General features: G+C 60.3%; 2 protein-coding genes and 1 non-coding gene across 4 annotated transcripts; 1 reads left to right on the top strand and 2 right to left on the bottom strand.

The window, feature by feature from the left end:
- Positions 1-503: 503 nt before the first annotated feature.
- On the bottom strand, positions 504-7,993 carry PLK3 (polo like kinase 3). The gene is made up of 15 exons (XM_054834288.1): positions 7,649-7,993; positions 6,716-6,823; positions 6,522-6,638; positions 5,933-6,062; positions 5,758-5,845; positions 5,110-5,205; positions 4,206-4,401; positions 3,731-3,857; positions 3,253-3,362; positions 3,056-3,173; positions 2,868-2,951; positions 2,510-2,672; positions 2,254-2,383; positions 1,906-2,016; positions 504-1,571 (listed from the first exon to the last, which is right to left on the bottom strand). Exons 1-15 carry the CDS (start codon positions 7,805-7,807, stop codon positions 1,377-1,379), a joined length of 1,932 nt encoding a protein of 643 aa, XP_054690263.1. The 5' UTR covers positions 7,808-7,993; the 3' UTR covers positions 504-1,376.
- LOC129209618 (leucine-rich repeat transmembrane neuronal protein 2-like) lies at positions 7,339-14,656 on the top strand. Of its 2 annotated transcripts, none has more exons than XM_054834290.1 (2): positions 7,339-7,402; positions 12,653-14,656. In XM_054834290.1, exon 2 carries the CDS (start codon positions 12,751-12,753, stop codon positions 13,867-13,869), a length of 1,119 nt encoding a protein of 372 aa, XP_054690265.1. In that variant the 5' UTR covers positions 7,339-7,402; positions 12,653-12,750; the 3' UTR covers positions 13,870-14,656. The 2 variants fall into 2 exon arrangements, with proteins under 2 accessions (XP_054690265.1, XP_054690264.1); XM_054834289.1 differs by lacking the exon at positions 7,339-7,402 and adding an exon at positions 12,330-12,395.
- Positions 14,657-20,066: 5,410 nt separating this feature from the next.
- LOC129209754 (small nucleolar RNA SNORA35) lies at positions 20,067-20,196 on the bottom strand. Its single transcript, XR_008578198.1, has one exon. It is a non-coding gene; the product is annotated as a small nucleolar RNA SNORA35 (small nucleolar RNA).
- Between the last annotated feature and the right edge of the window lie 69 nt (positions 20,197-20,265).

Raw genomic sequence — 20,265 nt, 5'->3', positions numbered from 1 at the left:
CCCAGGCTGCTCCCCACAGCACGAGCTGCTCACAGGCAGATTGATTACACCAGCACTGGGGAAGGAGGTGACAGATCACCTTCAAAGCAAGCTTATGGAGCAGATTAAGTCCCTCCTCTTTCCTAGCTTAAGTCCCAGCTCATATCCCATGAGACCAGGTCTCACAGTGCAAGGACCCAGACAACTCACTCCCCTGGGCCACAGCCCCTGCCTTCTCCAGGCAGGAGAGCAGCTGGGTTTGGTCCAACTGCATACAGTTGGGAATGAGAGTTTGGCAGCAGCAAAGAGAAGCTGAGGCAGCTCCAGGGCTCCACAGGCATCAGCAAGAGCTAAGTCCCAGGAACAGCAATGGAGGTACCACATTGGCTGCTCCCCCCCATCCTGCCTCCCTGACCTTGTCCCCCAGCGATAGCCAGTGTCGAGCAGGCAGAAGCAGCCCTGGAGCAAGGGTGATGGGAAAGCTGAAGCCCTTTTGTGACCCCAGCTCCAAGCAAGGCAGACAGTTTGCCCTTACACAAATAAATTTTTATTGAGGTGAGTCAAGGACAGGGGGGCTGCACATGGACAGATCAACAGGAAAATAAATAATTCCATATAAATAAGATACATAAATAGTCCCACATGGCAGAGACTGCCTTGAAACAAGAAACCTACCCAGGTCCCAGCAAGATGAGAGCTTTTCCAGGCAAGCCCTCAGATCCCCTCCCTCCCTTATCAAACCTCAAGTTGTACCAGACAATTCACAATTTGGGAACAGACAGGACACGGTTGGGCCCCGCACAGTCCCCTCCTTAGTGTAGCAGTTGTGGAGCGGCACACACCAGCCCACACAGCCCCGGCAGGGCAGACAGCACCCTTCACCCCTGTGCACACCTGGAAAGGGAGTTTTCCCTACTCCACAGCAGCCAAGCCTCAAGGTCAAGGCTGTGCCAGTCCTCTCCAGGCCATGGAGAGGGTCTGTGCAACTAGTGCATCACCTTGGGCAGGACAGCCCGAGTCCCCACTGCAGGCAGCTGCTGGCCAGGGCAGGCTGGAGCACCAGGCAACAAACAAGGCACAGCCAGCCCCAAACCTGGCTGCAGGACACTCACCCACCACCACCTCCCTGTGCCACTCTAGTTCATCTCCACCAAGACCAGCACAACCAGAGCAGGAGCTGCTAGTGGGAAGATGATTGCCCAAAGCCAGGGAGCAGCAAGGATGTCCATGTCCAGACTTGCTGCTGTAACCACATCCACATGTCTTAGTCCAGAGTCCAGCTGAGCACCACGATACAGGGTGCCCAGGTGGGCAGCCAGCACCACAACACACCTCCCATCCCATGGGAGGGCAGGGGGAAACCTCTATGTCCCGAGAGGGTCCCCCAAGGTCCCACGCTAGGCCTCAGCCCGTTCTTGAAGGAGCTTGAGGATGTATCTGAGGCGGTGGTGGAGCTCAGGAGAGCAGCCCAGCTCCTGGATGCTGCACAGCTTGTACGTGTAGGAGTTGCGCTCCCGGTTGATGTAGGTGACAAGGCAGGAGTGGTCAGGCTTGCTAATGATCACCTTGGTGTGGTCATTGTAGAAGTTCACCTAGGAGACAGGTTGAGCTTGGTTTAACCCACACTTCCCACAGCATGCCGGGAGCCAGAATGGAGCCACGCTTCCTGCCTCAACCTGTTCCTCCTCCCCGACCTGCCCAGGAGCATCCCTGCTCCATGCCCCATGGTAGGAACACACCAGCCCCAGCACTGGGACAGACGGAAACAGCTGACTCCAGGCACTAGAGCAGCATCCTGTCCCCACAGCTGTTGTCACAGCTGGACACATTTGGACTGTGGCAGACAAGACCTAACACAGGCCAGGAGTCCCCAGCTGGCCTCCTCCCCACAGGGGTCTGGGCATCTCCACTGTGCCCAACACATACCTGGAGGGTGCCACTGCTGAAGAGCATGAGCAAGGCTTGGTCGGTCTTCACCCACTGCAGGAGGAGCAGGGCTGGCTGCCCGAGGTCATCTATGCTGGGCAAGTCACCTCCCTTGGAGAGAAGGGTCTGCATAAGCCACTGGTCCCACACATGGGAGCACTGCCACCAGCATACACATAGCCAAACCTGGACACATCCCCAGTGGGGTCCCCACTCCCAGGATACAACTCCCTGGGTGTCCACCTGGCCAGAGCCTGTGAGCAGGGAATCCCACAACCCCAAGCAGTGTGGTCAAACCATGACCCGACATGTCTACCCATGATGTCAGCCCAGGGCCCCAGCACCCACCTTCATGAGATGCTGCTCCATGTAGGATGCAAAGTAGCGCAAGACACTCATCTGTCCCTGCAGCTGCTCGGGGATGGCGGCCACAGAGAACACAAGGTGTTTGCTGTTGGTCGGGTTGTAATGCACAGTCCTGGGAGGGAGCAGACCATGAGTTTTGGGGCCACCCAGCACCAAAACCACCCCAGCACAGCCTCCCCTAGCCCCTTCCCACCCAAGGAGCTTCCCCAGAGAGACCAGCCCCTTCCTCACTGCTTACCTGTGGTTAGGGGAAAGCATCATGTGTGTGCCATTGTTGAAGAGGACTCCGATGCTGCGGTTGGAGAGCTGGTAGCCAAAGCCGTACTTGTTGGAGTAATCCACCCACTTGCTCACCCAGACAAAGTGCTCATGGCGGGCCAGGGAAGCTGGGTTTTTCTCCGCTGGTAGAGAGGAGAGGGGGTGAGCAGAGCAGGCAGCCAGCCTGCATCCACCTCACCTCCCCAGGAGGGAGCAGGTCCCCCCACAGCAGGCTCTGGCAGCGTTTAAAGTACCCCAAAGAGCAGCCATGACTTCATCCCATGGGGAAGGGGATGCACAGCACCCTGTCCCATCCCAGAGCAGTCCAACCAGTTTACCTAGGGGCATGGAGGAGAGGCAGGTCCGCAGGAGCCGGACAGCTGACTCAGTGATGGCAGAGGCAGTGATGCAGTCTTCAAAGGCTGTGGAGAGAAGATGACAGGTTGAGTCAGTTGGCCCCTCTATCAGCCAGGGCAGGACAGGAAGCTTGGGACAGGCCGGAGTGGCCTGGACAAGTATTGCTCACCCTCACAGCTGCTGGCTGTCATCGCCCGGATGGAGGGGGACACAGACTTGTGAGATGTCTCCTCTACCACAGTCTCCACAGGGCTAGAGCTGGCACTGCGGCATGATATAGGGGTGGCCTGTGGAGAGACCTGGCTTTATCACTGTCCTACCTGCTCCCCTGAGCAGGGGCATTCACAGGCTTAGGGATGTTCTCACCTCATTCCCTTCCACAGTTTTATAGCTCATCTGTCGGCAGATCGAGGTCTTCATCAGCCCAGTGACCAGCTTGGAGATGTCATCCTTGTCCTCTAAAGACCCCTTCTTGGCTGAGGAGAGAGCAAGTGATGAGCACACTGCTGAGCACAGGGGATGGGGACATCTAGGCCACCCCTCCCAGTAGCTCAGCTCTCCCTCTTCTGCTCCCATGCCCATGGTGGTGATGAGGATGGTGTCAGGCAGCTGCCTCCCACTTTCACTTCCCAGTTCTCATGCAATGCAGGGCTTTCAGGAAGAACTGCACCCGTGGGTTGCAGCACAGCATCTGCTCTCCAGGTGCACACCCATGCCAGGCCACCAGCACAAGAAGGGCAAGGGGTCCACAGAGACCCATCAGGAGGTCTCTCCAGGTGACAGAACCCACTTCTCCCTGGAGGAAGGGTCATCCAGAGACTCCTGGGCAAGTGCATGGACTCACCCTTGGATTTCTTCTTCCCAAAGAGCGTCTTAGTGACTTTAGCAAACAGACTCTTTGCTGGGTTGGGGGGACTCAGCTCTGGAGCCATCACACAGCTGCTGGGAGGGAGCTTCTCAGGCGTGTAGCCCTGCAGGGAGGTCAAGGCAGAGGTTTTGTTTCCATAGCCCATGTGCTCCAGGCAGAGCAGCTGCCCTGATCTGACTGCAGTCACTCACAGCCCTCCTGACAGCCAGCTTGCATTTCTGTCAAGCCTTGGCCCCACGACCAGCATTCAGTATGGGAAACAGCCCATGCTATAGGGACAAGGTGGCAGTAGCACACCAGATGCCTCAGTTCCCCTGGCTGGCATTCGGGCAGGACAGCAACTGCTTCCTTTGAAGGACTGAGACTTGGGCTCCAAGGACAGCACCCTGCACAGCCCAAAAAGCCTCATCCCACCTGGAGAAGGGTGAAGGCCAGACTCCAACCCACTCACCTTGAAGAACTCATGATCCAAGATCTCCTCGAGCGTGAGGCGGTCCTGTGGGTTGCGTCTGAGGATGCCTGCAATGAGGTGCTTGGCAGGCAAGGAGAGAAAGACCGGGAGGGTGTACTCCACCTGCTTGATACACCTGTAGGTCTCCTTGAGGTCGGAGGTCTCGAAGGGAGGGTTCCCACACAGCAGGGTGTACCTGGGAGGGGGATACACATGCCATCGTCACATCCCCACCAGGCCTGTGACTCAGCAGCACTTAAAGCAAGGAAGTTATTGGCATTTGGCCGGCCACACCTGGCTGGGAGCACCACTTCCAGCCCGGGCAGCTGTGCTCACATCCGGCCACGCTTCCTCCTAGCAACTGTTTAGGGCAACAAGCGAGGAGCCCTAGGAAACGGAGAGGGCTGGCAGGAGAAGGCCACCCCACTGCTGCTGCTCCCACCCCCTGCGTGGCTGACGGGGCGGAAAGCAGAGCAGGAAGCTTGCGGGCAGCGGCCGGGCAAGGGGCTGGAAGCAGCACAGCAACCGCTCCCCATACAAACAGAGCGGCAGCTGCCACCAGCCACCGAGATTTTCCGTTGTTTATCAGGTTCACAGGGCGGTTGAGCCTGCTTTGAAACGGAGCTGAATGCAGCACAAGAGTGCCTGCCCTTAGCAGTTCCTTCGCAGTTCCCGCTTGCACAGCCCCCGAGTGGCATCCCGGGATGGCTAGCGGCACCCACCCCAAAGCGGGGCTAGGCAGGATCCAGCCACTCGCTCCCCTCCCCCGCCTTTCGGCAACCACTGCAAAGCCACGAGGCAAAGCACAGAGGACTTCCTCATCGGGGTGCTCACAGCCCAGCTCTCCCTCACCCCGCACAGGCAGAGCTGCCCAGACCCCTCCCCAGCCAGCAGACAGACTTACATGACACAGCCCAGAGACCACACATCTGACTCCGGCCCGTGGCCCTGCCTCAGCAGCACTTCTGGGGCCAGGTAGTTGGGGGTCCCACATATTGTCCTGTGGGGCAGAGCATCGGGTCAGTGCATGCTCTGCATGCCCTTGCAGACAGCCTCCACCCCTCCAAGCCCTGGGATTCAGCTTGCAGCCTGCCCCCCCCACCTCCATTTTGCTCTTTGTGGCCAAAAGCCCCCATCCATCTCCAAGGAGCCCCAGACAGACTCGCCCATCTCCAGCTCCCAGGGGTCAGGAGCAGCTGCTCCTGGGGAGCCGTTGGGAAGAGCTTGTCCTAGAGCCAGGGAGGAACAGAGCCTTTGTGTCCCAGCCCATGCAGCCGGCAGGGCAGCCAGACAGGCACAATAGCCATAGTCAGCACATTGTTCTCCCCGACGGCTGCGAGCTCACTCCTGAAGGAGCCACAAAGCCCCCAGCCCCCTCGCTTTGCCTGCAGCTGGGGCAGGAACTGCTCCCCCACCCCAGGAAGGGGCCCTAAGGCTTCCCCTCCCTAGGCCAAGAGGGACCACTCACCCCTCCACCCTCCAAGGAAGCTGCAGGAAGAAGAGGAAGAGTGAAATCTCAGCAGGCTCTGGAACAGGGAAACTTCAAACTTACTTTTTCTTCTGGTCAGACATATCCTGGCAGGCAGCTAGCCCAAAGTCCCCCACTTTCAGCTCCATGTTTTCATTGATGAAGAAATTGCCTGCAAGTCAAGGGTGATGCGTCACCACAAGTCCCTCTGGGGCAGCTTGCTCCCCACACAGCACCCTGCCCTGACCGCAGCACTCACCAAGCTTGAGGTCTCTGTGCAGGATGCCCTTGAGGTGAAGGTATTTCAAGCCTGAGATGATCTGTTTGAGGTAATAGCGCACTTCGGGCTCCAGCAGAGTATGGCGGGCCTTCCAGATGTGGGCCAAGGACTGCAGAGGGAGAAAAGGCAGCTTGGTGATGGCAGGCAGGGAGAACAGGCAGCCCTGCTGACTAGGCAAGGGGCAGGCAGGGTCAAAGCCAGTTCTTCCAGAAGTTACACATCCACAAATAATCCTTCTTCCACAGCCATGACCTCAGCAGATCCCCCACGTGAAATTGAGGTTGCTCAGCACAGCCAGGGGAACCACTGGATTTATGGTGGCCCCATCAGGAGCTACGGGCTGCCAACATGAGCAAGGCAGCCCAAGTGGGACAAGCAGCCGGCTGTGTCCCCAGCACTGTGCGAAATCACATGGGTTATGGCTGAGCACAGAGGGTGTGACAGAGCAGGCAGCAGGGCAGCCCAGGAAAAAGAGAATGCTAACAAAGCACCTCAGATAAGGTCTGCTCCAACCAGCCACAGCTCTGTTTAGGAGATCCTTTGACAAGGAGGCCACACCAGTGCTCACCTTCCTACTGCAATGCTCCAGGAAGATGTAGATACTCTCTGTGTCCTCAAAGTAGTGGGAGAACTTGACGATGTGCTTATGGTGCAAGTCCCGGTGCAGCTCGATCTCATTGGTGATCTGAAAGGGAGAAGGTGAGCGCAGGGTCCCAGCTGCACCCTGCCAGCCCAGCACCCCACCAGCCCCACAGCACCCACCTTTTCCCGCTGGTGGGGTTTAGCCACCCGGCTGTGAGGAATAACCTTCACGGCATAGGTTTTGTTGCTGGAGAGGTCCGTCATTTCATAGCATCGTGCAAACCCACCCTGCAAGGGAAGAGGTGGTTATGGATGGGTGAGAGACAGCTCTTCTCCCATGCCTGCTTACAAGCCGCCACCTCCTCCTCCTCTGTTCCCTTACAGCACAGCCTGGCAAGCATCACACGTTCCCTCTTGCTGCGTCGCCCACTAAGATCTGAACTATGATGCTCTCAACCAGGGATTTTCTTCACCCAGTTCCTGTAAAACCTCCAGGGCATTTTTCCTCCCACCATGGCCAGACTGTGCATCTTTCCACGTGACAGATCAACCTGGAAAGTCCTGCACAGGGCAGCAAGCCCAGGGATCAGAAGCCACCGAAAAGCAGCCCCATGAAGACAGGTTTTTCCTGCCGTGATGTCAACCTCCAATCTGCACACTCAGCCGCCGAGCCCGCCCGGGCTGGGCTGGGAACCGGCACCCACCTCCTACACACACCGCTGGCAGCGGGAGGAAAAGTTGCGTGTGACGGAGCGGCGCGGGCCGGCACCCCTGGGAACCGGGGCACCCGCCGGCCTACGCACGCCCCGCGGGGCGCCCCAAAACCGATGCGACTCCGATAACCGGCGAGGCATGCAGCCAGCTCGGGTGATTCACAGCTTCCAGCGCCGCTGCGGACCCGCCGGGAGAGGCGGGGAGAGTGGGGGCGGCGTGCGGCAGCCGAAGGGCCGCATCCAGCCCCGGGCCACCTCGGGGGGGTGGGGGTCGAGCAGGCGCATAGCCCCCGTCCCTCCCCGCCGCCGCACCGGGCGGTGGCTCCCAGCCTCCCTCAACCCGGCACGCCCCGGTCGGTGCTCCCCGCGGCGGCTCGGCCCCCCCCCCATTCCCTAGTACCTTTCCCAGCAGGCGTCCCTTGCAGTAGGAGCGGCCGGAGATCGGGTCGGTGATGATGCGGGTGGTCTCGGCCGCGCGGGGCGGGGGCGCCGGGGCGGGTGCGGGCTGTGCGGGGAGGCAGGCGGCGGGGAAGGGAGGGAAGAGGCCGGCGGGCTCCATGGCGGATGCGGGAGAAGGAGGAGGAGGAGGAGGAGGAGGAGGCTCCGCGGGGCTGGGGCTGCTCCGCCGCCACCGGGCCCCACACACGTGGCCCCGCCGCCGCGCGCTGCTGCCGCCCCGGGAATCCCGCCGCCTTTATCAATGGGCGCGCTGACGTCACCCGTGGAGCCCCGCCCCCAGGCGGCCCGCTCTGCCCTTAAAGCGGCCGCTGCACGGTGACGGGTGGGTGGTGAGGTTTTGCGCATCTATTGGCACCTCTCGGCCGGCGGTGACCTGGGGGAATCCCGCTACGGCCCTGCTGCCTCCTCCGCACAGGCCCCCCCCAGGCTCAGGGGCCCCCAATAGATGCGTGCCCCTGCCTAGACACAGAGACCCCCACGGGACAGCAGCCCCCCTAGGCACAGGTGTGCCCTAGACATGCGGAGACCCCTCCCCGTACATGTCTGTAAATACACATCCCCCAACACTCACTCACCGGACACCTCTCCTCGCAGGGGTGACCAGGCTGTGTCACGCGACCCCCTGGGGACCCCACACCCACACCCCATGGAAAGGCCGTGGCCAGGGTGGGATTTCAAAGCCCATGTGTTTGCTGTGGGCGCTGCCCCCCCATGCCACCCCTGGATGCAGGCAAGGACACCGCTGGAGCCCCTTGCTCTGTGCCAGGGGCTGGGGAGGGGAGTTGCAGCCCACCCCAGGTGGGGCACTGGGGACATAAGGGACAGTGGAAGATGCAAGTGGGCTGCCTGGCCAGGCTGTCCCCTGGGTAGGTGCCTGTTGGACACCCTTTGCCCTGGCTCCAGCCCAGCCCTGTGCCCCAGTGGCCCTCAAACAGCCTGAAATGTCGGTCCCCTGTGGCTGCCCATGGTGACCAGTCTAGGTCTGGCGACCTACAGGACTGTCCCACTGTGGATGTTCATCCTTGTCCCTCGGCGCCTGCCCTGTCCTGGGCTTCCTGGGGACTCTGGTGCCGAGGGGGGGGGCTGGCTGTGCTGGCCCCATTGTGCTTTAGTGTCTGGGCAGTGTGCCATAGCGGTGCTGCTCTCTAATGGCCATGAGGAGGACACGTCTCTGTGTCACCCAAAACAGGTCATGAAAGAATGTGGGGCATTTCTCCCTCCCCATGGGTGTGGGAGCTGGCAGAGGTGGCCACAAACCCACAGCCCCCCACAAGCCTGGAGCAGCAGCGTTGCAAGAGCCCCTCAAAAGCAGATCCTGCTGCCCTTCCCCTGCTCCATACTGCGCACGGGGTGACTGTGTGCATGTCCCTTGCTCTGTGCCCCAGTTTCCCCCTCTGCACTCCACCTCTGCTTCCCCGAGGCAGCTCAAGGCTCTGGTCACCGATCCTCAACCTGCTCCTGAATATGCTGAGGGTTTTGCATGAGTACTCCCAGCCAAACAGCCCCGTGCTTCACAGCAAATCCCCTGTGGAGGGAATTACCCCCCTTTTTTTGCTGCAGGAAAGCTGAGCAAACCTGCCTATAGGGAGAAAGGAAACAACCCCGATCTGTCTGCTTTTTTCTCAGGTTTCCAGCTTTTGCAGAGGAAATGTGTGCAAACCCGCAGGCAGGGAGGCTGCTGCCCCTTGGGGGAAAGCTGCCTGTTTCCACCAGGGCCCCAGGGCTCCCCAGGGCGCAGGCGGCGTCACGGGGCAACGCTGGTTTTCTGACAGAGGCCCAGAATGGGGCTGCTGGGAGCTCCCCGGGGGAAAGCTGAGTCAGCGTCTGAAGGCAGAATGTGGGTGGAGGCACGAAGGGGTGCAGGGAGGCCCCAGGGGACCTGCCTGGGGGTGGCGGGATGACCTGCACGGGGCTTGCCCCGGGGTGCCCCACAGAAGCACAGCGGGGACCAGCAAGGGCTGAGAGCTGCCGGCCCTGCTCCTCCTCCTCTCTGGCTTCACGTGAGCTCTTGGGCTGGGTTTGGGGGCACGGATGGACCCCACAGCCCATGTCCCGCCAGGGCTGAGGCATCTCCTCTCCAAGAGGGATGGAGCCTGAGAGCAGCCCCCCCTCCACCTGCAGATGGGGTTCATGGTGATGCAGAGCATCCTAGGCAGGGGTTTTCCCATCACCGAGCTGGGGCGGTGGGAGGAAGTGTGGTTTAACATCAACAGCCTGCCCAGCCTGGGGAAGGGGAGGCTCTCGGGTGATCTCCTGGCTGCCTGCAGCCATTTAGATGGAGTTACAGGAAAAAGGGAGCCAGGCTCTTTGGGGAGGTGTACAGCGAAATGAAGACAGGCACCTGATGCAAGTTGCATCAAGGGAAATTCCATCTAGATACTAGGAAACTTTTTTCCCCTGTGAGCATGGTAAAATACTACAGGAATGCAGAGAGGCTGTGGGATCTCCAACCCCAATGATACTGAGACCTGGCCTGGCTCCAGCCTGGTCCCCCCTGAGGTGCCCCCACCCTCACAGGGTAGCTCCCTGGGGTTGGGGTGACAGCCCTGACCCCCTCGGGAGAGGGGTTTTCCCCTCCCTCGACATTCTCACCCGGTGAGCTCCTGCAAAGCACGGGGCTGCAGACGCCAAGGAGGAGGAGGAGGGAGAAGATGGCTGGTCCTTCAGCCAAGCTGGGGAAAGAAGCATCCGCACCAGCACCAGCACCAGCACCAGGGAGGCCAGCCCACCCCAGGGGCTGGCTGGGGATGTGCAGAGGGGAAGCTGCAAATCTGGGCAGAGCTGCCTGGAGGGATAAAAGGACCCGGATCCCTCTGGATTAAGGAAGCACTTGGATCTGGAATGGTATATAAAATGCCAGTGCTGGAAGGTTACCCCCAGGAGGTCGTATGCGGCCCATGGAAGCTCAGGGAGCCCTCGGAAATATCCTGCAACGGGCCTCTTGGTTCAGTTGCTGCCCCGGAGAGGAGGAAGCAGGGGAGACTGTACCACAAGCAGGGTGTTAGCAGGCTCCAGCCCATGGGTGCCAGCTTGGGGCTGTGTGGCTGTGTCCAGGGCACCCCAGGAGACAACTCTTGTACCCCCAGGCCAGTGCACTGCCAGCATCTACCTTCCCGCAAGGACTTGAACGGCCATTTCCTGCATCCCACCCCAGCAGCCAGGATTCGGCTGGCCCTGCTTCCCTCCCTGCTCCATCCCATTCCATCCCTGCTCCCCAGCAGAAATGCCTGGTGCTGGGTTCATTGCTGCAGCATTTGCTGCACAGCACGAGGTGCCGGCACCCCAAACCCACTGCTCACAAGGCAATGCCTGCAGCAGGACGGGGTAGGTCCCACTGCCAGAAACCCACCCTGTACCAGGGTTTGTGGGTCTGGGAGAGACCCAAGCAGGGTGCACGGGATGTGGGTGATGGGTCTGTGCCAAGGGGAGCTGCTGCTCTCCCACTGGGAGCTGGAATGTCCCTGAGCTGAGACGTGTGAGCAACACCCGAGGTGCCAGTTTTGAGCCATGAGCGAGGGGTGAAATCAAGGGAAGAAGCCCTTGAAGCCTGGTGCCTTCTCAAACATCGCTTCATCCCTCAGGATAGCACAGGTGGCCCAAGGAAGCCTGAAACAACCCAGCGCTTTTATTACTGGTGTGCTGAGCTTGCCAGGCCTCTGAGGCACCCCAGATATGCAGCATGTAGGGTGTCCCAGCACTCTGCACCCCAAGCCAACCTGAAGAGCAGCTGCCAGAGCCCTGCCCCACTGTGGTCACCCCGCTGGGCTCCAGCACCGCAGCACTGCACTGGCACTTGGGCCAGGTCCCATCTTACCCACCTCCCACCAGTACTGAAGCAAAGCGCTGTCGGTACCACACTGCGTGCATCGGTTTACCTGGTTCACACCGCGGTGAGCACACGCACACTTTCAGGGTGTGGAAACACAGCTTCCCTCTCCAGCGCTGCTTTTCCTGCAGGCTGTAGTGCTTGTGTGTCCGTCTGCTCCTCCTTCCCAGCCCAGGACTTGTGTGGGATGGAAGGAGGCTGTCCAGTGACGGAGAGAAAAGCATCCTGCAAGCATGTCACCCCTGCATCCTCTCCCCACTGGGGCTGGGAGTTGCACCGTGCACAGAGGTGGGCACCAGCCAGGCAAAGCTCTCTGCCCAGGAGGGAGGGAATTCAGCAGAGCGCAGTCTGGTGCCTCTCCAGGGGCTCGGGGGGAGCGATGCTGGAGTATGGAGGGGGCTCGAGGGAGATACGGCTTGCAGGGGGCCAGAGGAGGGTGGAAATTGGGGAAGGCTGGGAAGGGACATTGCTTCTGGGGGATGGAGAGAGGAGGGATGGGGAAGGGATGGGAGACTCTAGGGGCCATGGTTTATGGGGGGGTGGTGCAGAGGAAGGCGGGGTGTCAGAGGGTGGATTGCACGTAGGGGGCTGGGGACAAGTATATTTTGGGGGGTGTCGCCGCACAGTGCGGCTGGAGGGTCCCTGACTGGTGGGAGCCCAGCGAGGGCAGAAGGCGCGGGGGGCTGAAGGGACACCACGGCCCACGGGGCGGGGGCAGCGGGCGCGGGGCGAGGCGGTCCCGGGCCGGGGCGGGCGGGCTGCAGCGGGGCCGCCCCGCAGCGAGGCGGAGCCGGTGGCCGCGCCCGGCGGGGAGCTCGGCGGGGCGCGGAGCGGCCCCGGAGGATGGGGCGTGCGGCGGCAGGTGAGGCCGGGCAGGGCACCCCGGGGGGGGCGGAGAGCGCGGAGCCGGGGGTCGCTCGCTGCCGGCGGGCGCGGCGGGACGTCGGGTGTGAGACAGCCCCGGGCTGGCGGGGGGCGGTAGCCCGGGGAGACCCTGCTCCTTTTCCTAGGGGTGGGAGAAGCGGGGTTCACCACCCCCCCTCCCCCGCCTTGGCGGGCTGGAGCAAGGGGAGAGCTGGTCTCGCAGGGTGTCACCCGTCCCCTCTGCTCTTCCTGCAGGCGCTGGGCTGGGGACTGTGTCCCTCTGGGGCAGCCTCCTGCTCGCTGCCGGCCTTGCCCTCGACCCAGCACAGCAAAGCTGCAACTGCACGGAGCCCATGGACTTCCAGGCTTTCCGGGAGGCTCCGCTCCCTGAGAGCTGCTGCCTCAACTTTACCGGCTCCAACATCACCCACCTGGAGTGGAGCGTGCTGGTAGGGGTGTGGGGGCTGCGGGAGCTCTACCTCTCACACTGCAGCATCATGGATATCAGCAATGCACAAGAAGTACCCCCTGCCTTGGAGATCTTGCACTTAAGTCACAATCTGCTGAAAAGTCTCCCTGGAAGCTTTCTAGAAGATGCCCCCAATTTGAGGATCCTTTATCTGGACAGCAACCAGCTCCAGGAGCTGCCCAAGTCCTTCCTGAAAGCATCCACCCAGGTCCAGGAGGTCTACCTGGGCTTCAATGCCCTGACCTTCCTCCCCACCAGCCTCCTGAAGCCATCTCTGCTCCAGCTCCAGCTCTCCAACAACAGCTGGGACTGCAGCTGCGCTTTGCTCAGCAACCTGGAGGATTGGCCCAGCCTGGTCACTGAGGTTATCTGCCACACACCAGAGCGGTACCGCGGCATGGACCTCCAGAGCATCCCCCGGGATAAGCTGTGCCGCTCGCACAGCCTCACTGCCCTCTTCATCTGCCTGCCCCCTCTCCTCATCCTCATCAGCATCACCTGGTGCTTCTGCAGGCGGAAGAGAAAGACCAACTACAGCCTTCAGAGCAGATCCCACAGCCACCCAGCCACAGCAGAAGGGGACAATGTGGTGGAGTCCCACCACTATGAGCTGCCCACTGCCCCCTCTGAGACCAAGAAGAAGGTGCTGCTGGGGAGCCAGGTCCTGCTCCAGCCCTCTGCAGATCTACTGGAGAGTGGCAGAGACCTCTACGAGGAGGTGGAGATCCAGGTGGGATCCCCCAGCAGTTCCCAGGTGCTGGCCCGTGAAGGACAGCAGGGCACGGGGCCAGGCAGTCAGTGGGACACCCCGGCACTGAGGGCAGAGGAGCTGGGGGGCAGCGAGCCAGAGGTTGACACCGTCAGTGTGAGTGAAGTCCTAAAGGACTCTGCCGACCGGGAGAAGATCTACATGAGTCAGTCAACCAACTATTACAACCTGGTACCCGGCATCGAGCTGGAGGACTCGGACAACCTGGAGTATGAGACCATCAACCTGCACTGATGCTGGGACTCGGGCCGTGTCTGGGACATGCTGGGAGGATGGCAGGGGCTGGGCAGTAGCAAACACCAGCAGAGCAGGAGAAGCACGAGCCATCCTGCCGTGGCTTACAGTGGCTGTTCGCAAAGTTGCACACCCAAATTCCCATCCCTTCCCCTGCACTAACATGTGCACCCCTCGCTTGCCATGTGCTGCAGCTGGGCAGGGGGTGTGAGGGTGCTTTGGGCACTGGGGGCTCTGCCACAGGCTGGCAGTGTTTGGGGACACACAGGCTGGCAGTGCCTGAGGAAGTATGTGGAGAGGGGGTGGGGACTGGTTTTGGGGACTGGGTGACAATACTATGTGTGTCAGACCCACTGACCTCTCTTGCTGGAGTGAGATGGCATCTGGCATGGACCTGCTGCTCCCCAGCCCACAAAGAACAGGGTCCGGGGACATGAAATGGGGCTGGCTCTGCCTGCGTGGTCTGAGGGGGGATCATGTGTGGACAGGGTGCCCTGGGCTTGGCAGGGGGAGCTGGGGGTGGCTGGACCTGCTGCCCACCCCACATCCCACCCTGCCCCACTGCGTGGTATAGGGGCTTGAAACAGCTGGTCCGTGTGTGCTGCTGCGTGCATGAGTGTGTGTGTGTGCAGGGACTGTGCATGGGTGGGCGTGAGCAGGTGCGTGAGGTGCACATGCACACAGGGAAGCACTGGGGGGGGGCCCTTGCAGCCTCCCCTGCCCGATGTGCTGCTAAGCCCTGTAGGATCCAGCTCTTAATAATAAATAAATATTTTTACCCCTGGCAGTGTGGCTCCACCCCCGTGTGTGTGTGGTTTGGGGTGGTGGGGAGCTGACCGATGGGACGTGGGGGAGTGCAGGGATGGGGGGGCTTTGCTCCTACCCCATCTCCCCTCCCATGCCCTGGGTGATGCCCCAGCATTGGTCTCGTCTGGCAGATCCAGGGCTGCTTTGCCAGCCCAGCAGAGCAGAGCTGGGCGCTGGCTGAGGGCGAGCAGAGCCTCTGCCTTGCACTGATTTACAGCCTGGCTGGGGAAGGTGTCAGTCTGGTGTAAATGCCATGGTTCCTGGCTGGGGCAAGGACCCGTGAGGCTCCTGGGAACCGGGCAAAGGCTGTGGGTGCTGTAAATCACCCCTCTGCAGAGGCATCCCCTGGCGAGTCTCACCCATGGGTGCTCCAGCCCTTCTCCAGGGATGGGGAGGACACGGGTGCCCTTGACTTCTGCCCCTCCCTGCCCAGGGGGACGTTTCCCAGGCTGGAAACCCCAGCAGCTACCCCACTCCACACTGGAGCTGGCCTGGGCCAGGCGCTGCACCCGGGCAGGAAGGGAGGGAGCCCGGCATGGCAGGACGCGGCGCTCCGGCCAGCAAAGGAAGCAGCGTTTCCTGTAGAGCATGGCATGGCCTCCGGCAGCCCACGGCAGGACAAGCCACAGGCCCCGGCAGCACTCAGCCCTAGCCTCAGCGTGGATTGGGGATGAGGACGGGATGGTTTCCCTGCATGTCTCCCTGTCACGGATGTTTCCCACTGTTTTATGTACTGCTGGAATTTTTCCCTTCCCGCTCCCTCCTGGGCCCTGGGAAAGCTGCCTGGTGCCAGCCTCTAATGTGCCTCCACCCCCCCGCCAGGTAGTGCAGCCAGGGGACAGCCAGGGGATCCCAGTGTGCCCCAGCTCATGCCACCCGCAACTTCCCCCTGGGGACATGGGGGACCAGGAGCTGCCGAAGTGCGGAGGCAGGACAGGCAGGGGTCAGCCAGCCGTCCCCAGGGGCTGCAGCCCAGCCCACGGCTGCAGGAACCGCCTGCTGCTGGCAGTGAGGACGCAGGCAGCGACAGGCATGTTTTTCATCCGTGCTCCAGAAATATCCCGCAGCCCTCCCCGGGTGCCAGCTCTGCCTGTGTACCCCGGGGTTCCATTCCCAGGGCTGCCAGGAGCCATGAAACTCTCTGTCCTTTCCCCTCCTTCTCATGGAGCCTCAATTCAGCTGCCGTGGCTGCAGAAGGGAACGACCCAAGCCCCCCCGCTGGGTCCTGCCCAGCCCTGGCTCCGGCACCCACAGCCCCCACTGAAATCTCCAGCCGTGGCTGGCAGCGGGGAGGTGTGACCGACCCGGAGTTCCCTGTTCCCTGCCTCTGACAGCCCCAATCCGTCACGGAGAGGGCTTGGCTGCCTGGGCCCGCGCCGGAGTGTTTAAGTGGAAGAGGCACCAGCAGGACGGGTGGTGGCAGAGGATGGCAAGAAGTGCAATCAGGCGATAGCTTTTTGTGGAGGTCCGAGGCAGCACCCCAGCCCCATCACTTGCCCCTGACCCCGCCGCATGTCCCTGACCCCACTGTGTGTCCCTGACCCCACTGTGTCCATTGCAGCGGCTGCTGACTGAGGAGCAGAAGCGCCTCTATACCAAAGTGGCTCAATACCGCAACTGCTCCACAGACCAAGTCTACGTGTTTCATGTGCTCCATGGGTGGACCAAGGGATGGAGAGCCCATGGGAAGCTGTTCCTGTTCCCCTGTCTCACCCAGCCCCCTCCCTCCCCAGGTTGCAGAGCAGATCCTTAACCCCTTCGGAGAAGATGGTGATGACTTTGAGACCAACAAACTGATAAACAGGAACCTGCAGGTGGGTCCTGCCCCAGGCTGACGCTGTGTGGGGCTGCTACAGTCAGGGCACAGGGACATCCCTGCTCCCTGGCAGTGGAGCCTGTGCCCAGCTCCTGGCCATGCAGGTCCTTGTCCAAAATAGATTCCCACGCAAGGAAGCAGGGCCGCACCTTGTCCCTCCATCCCTGTCCCACTGTGTGTCTGCTCACTCAGCAGCCTGGCACCACTGCTCAGCTCCTCACCTCCCAGAAAAGCGTTCAAAAGGCAAAAACCCCCAATGCAGCCAGGAGATGGGCCTGGAGCCTCCCTGGCCCCTTGCAGAGCCCAGCCCTACCCCTGCCAGCTTGGCACCGGGGGCAGCACCTGCAGCCACTGGTCCTGCTCATGTCCTCGCAAAGCCACCCCTGTCCCCTGCCTTTGCCGTGCCCAGGTGGCCCTGCTCCCCATGGATGACAGGTACCAGAACCTGCCCCCCGCCGTGAAGGACAAATACTGGAATGAGCCCACAGCTCAGCCCCCCTACACCACGGCCACAGCCGCTGAGACCTTTAAGCCCTCGTTCCTGAGCTGCACCTTCAATGCGTGGTGAGTGCACAGCGCAGTCCTGGGGCTGGAGAAGAAGAGGGCGAGTGCTTCAGGGTAGCAATAGCACAAGGGGGCTTGCGCCCGCTCCCCCTCCCCCTCAGACCCAGTTATAGTGAGCAAACAGCAAATCCCCCCTGGGAGTGCATTGCTCAGCCCCTGTGGGGCTTGGGGGCTGCACTGGGTGACGGATGAGCTGCTGGGGCAGGGACATGGCCTCCCAGAGCTCCTCCCTGCTTGCAAATGCATTGGGACGGAGGCACTGAGTGGTGTGGGGCATCCCTGTGCTCCCCCAGTGTGTGTGAGGACGCAGAGCAGACCCAGCCGGCAGAAGCCTTGCCAAGCATGCTGCACATCCAGATGCCTCTGCTTAGCTGCTTCTTTGCCACCGCTTCCCCCACCATTAGCATCAAAAACTTTGGCTGGGGCAGCCAAGGTCACCTCCCACCTGCAGCATCCCTGGGCGGATGGCAGCATCCCTTCCCCTTACCTCAACCGCTCTGAGGACCCCAAGTTGGTGGTCTGCATCAAGGAGAGAGAAGATACAGAGAGCTGGGCCAGTGAGCCCACCATGCCTGGCAGTCGCCCAGGGGGGACCCGGCCACCAGAGGCCTCTGAAACATGGAGAAAGGAGCTGATGCTGATCCAGGTGAAGGCACTGTCCAGTGACAGCATCAGGGCTGACTGGCTGGAAGCCCTGAGGCTGCCCCAAAAGCACCCCTTTCCTGGGGGCAGAATAGCTGCCCCCACCCCAAGGCACCGCCACCACCAGCCATGAAGCTCCCCGTCCCCAGACACCCCCCTCGGCCCCCCTGCCCAGGAGCAGGACATTGCAGGTCTTTTGCTGCCCAGCCCTGAATCAAGATGTGTCCCCACGTTGATGGTGAGATCCTGGTGGGTTTGGGATTGGGCAGACAGCATTCAACACTAGCTGTTAGCCTCCAAAACTGCAGGATTCAGCCCATCTGTGTGATGATGCCACCAGCTTGCAGCTGGCCAGGCTCACTCCCTGCTCCCAGGACCCAGTGAGGCAACAGGGGACAGCCCAGACCCCAAGCAGGGGGCAGGATGAGAGCATTAATCTTGCAGAAAACCAACACTGTGATGGAGGTGTCCCCTCAATATTAATAAAGCTATTGCCAACTTCAGCTTTGAGGTTCTGCCTTATCAGTGTAAATCATTCCCAGCAGTGAGACACCAGGGGTTTCACATTTATGCAAAAAGTGGGTGAATTTGGATTTTGTCAAGGAGTGCGCATGTTCTCCTGGGGCAAAAAGGGCACAGCCCCAGGGACTGACACCAGTGACAGTTGTGGGGTATTAGACCAAGTGATACAGCCAGAAAAAACCCAGAAAGATGCTTTCAGCTCCTGTAGAAGGATTCCCACACTCAGAAAGGTGTGTTTCCCCTAAGAATATTAGCAGAGCTGTAAAAAAATTCCCTTTCCTGCAATCCCCTTTTCCCAAAGCCACCTTTCCTTTAAAGCTCCTCTCTCCCCCTAGCAAGCCAGCCCCACCCCTCCTCTGCTACTCTCCAGGACACTGCTGGACCCATTAAAGCGTACCCACGAGGTCATATTCTGGGTTGGACCATGTCCTGTGAAAACACCCTGAATACCGCGTGGAGCTGAGCGCTACTCGACAGCAAGGAGCATCACTCAGGATGACGAGCGACCTCAGTTGGGTTACACTGCTGGCTGCTCATTCTGTGAGAAGTAGCTTTTTTGCTCTGGTGTCACTTTCGTTCCCACGGGCTGTTGCCCTTGGCAGCTGCATTTTTCAGAGCAGTAACTATAAGCAGCATGTACTGATGAATTAGCAATAATCCTGCTCATCAGGGGCCAGGTTTACAGCTCCTGCTCCAACACCAAGTTGGTGCTTGCTCTGTAAGAAGCAGTTTCTCCATCCGTACAAAGCCCCAAAACCACCTTGAACACTGTTTGCATTCTGTGGAGGGCGAGGAGCGAAAAGAAACACATCAGAGGAAGCAGATGTGACGCATGCGACCCAAGTGCCCTTTATCGCCTCTGCCACACCTCTCTGGAAAGCAGGCGTTGCTGGAGAGCAGCGAAAGTTTACCCCACATCACTATGGAGAAGGAATGTGCTTGTGCAAACGTCCCACCCAGCCCAGGTCCCTCTGCCAGGGACTCTGGGCATGGCTCTGTTCATAGTGCCAACACACGCCCACCACGGCATAACCGTGCTGCTGCAGCCATCCGGGTACAGGTACTGCTCTCTGATGCTGTTGGCGTGTCTCTCCGTCTGTGGCACAGGTCTATCCTTGGCTCCCTGCCACCAAGACAGGATGAACCGGTGCTGCCTGAGCCCACTGGCACCTCCTGCTGCCACACACGGCAGCCGGGGCAGAGCAGCAAGCACAGGAAAAACAAAAACAAAACAAAAAAACCCCAAAAACCCCAAAACAAAAAAACCCCAAAAACCCCAAAACAAAAAACCACCCAACCAACCCCCCCCCTCAAACCAACAACAAAAAAACCCCAAAGCCAAAAAACACACCAACCTCAAAAAACACCCAAGCACAAGCCATGTGCGGGGCTGGCAGTCTGCATTTTAAGGCACTAGAGACATGGGTCTCGCCGTGGCTCTGTTTGGGGCAAGATGATCACAGGCCACATCCTCCAGTTCAGAGCTAAAAATTGTGAAGCTGGGGCTGTAGGTAGCCTGGTTCACACCAGATAAACGATACAGATAAATGAGGCTTTTGTAAAAAACATAGAAGTGGGTGAAGCATGTCATGTCACCACACGGCAGGCACAAGACATGAGTGTGGCCTGCCCCCACGGCCCCAGGACCAGCCTAGACAGGCTCCCAACTCCAGCCTAATAGCGGCACAAAGCATTTGGCAACTAGATGCTGAGAACCATCACACCAGCTTTCTTCAGACAGCAGCCCCAAGGAATGACATCACACACCCCAAAACATCCGGAAAAGCTTTCAAAAGTCCACCACAGCTTTCCAATCACAGCACAAGTCATGGAGCAGAGAGCTGGAGTCTGTACCCAGCTTTCGAAAGGGACAGACCACGAGGAGAGCCTGGCCCTTCTGCTAGAAGGAATTTATCTCGCACTGGAATGAGACCAGGGAGGTCAGGGAAAGACCAGCCAGTCACTGAGCAGTGCAGCCAAGTTTAGCCAAGTCAGATTAAAACAAGATACCCTGAGGGCAATCATGCAACCCGGCAGGAAACAGC

Source organism: Grus americana, chromosome 8, assembly GCF_028858705.1.
Source record: "Grus americana isolate bGruAme1 chromosome 8, bGruAme1.mat, whole genome shotgun sequence".
Lineage (NCBI taxonomy): Eukaryota > Metazoa > Chordata > Aves > Gruiformes > Gruidae > Grus > Grus americana.
This window is presented reverse-complemented; position numbering and strand designations above follow the sequence as displayed.

What these genes read in the sequence shown, in the direction of transcription:
- PLK3 (XM_054834288.1), bottom strand. Translation starts at nt 7,807, where the DNA reads ATGGAGCCCGCCGGCCTCTTCCCTCCCTTCCCCGCCGCCTGCCTCCCC. An exon ending in TGGAGCATTGCAGTAGGAAG is followed by an intron (nt 6,063 to 6,521) that starts GTGAGCACTGGT and finishes CTCCCTCTGCAG; the next exon opens with TCCTTGGCCCACATCTGGAA. An exon ending in TGGGAAGAAGAAATCCAAGG is followed by an intron (nt 3,363 to 3,730) that starts GTGAGTCCATGC and finishes CTCTCTCCTCAG; the next exon opens with CCAAGAAGGGGTCTTTAGAG.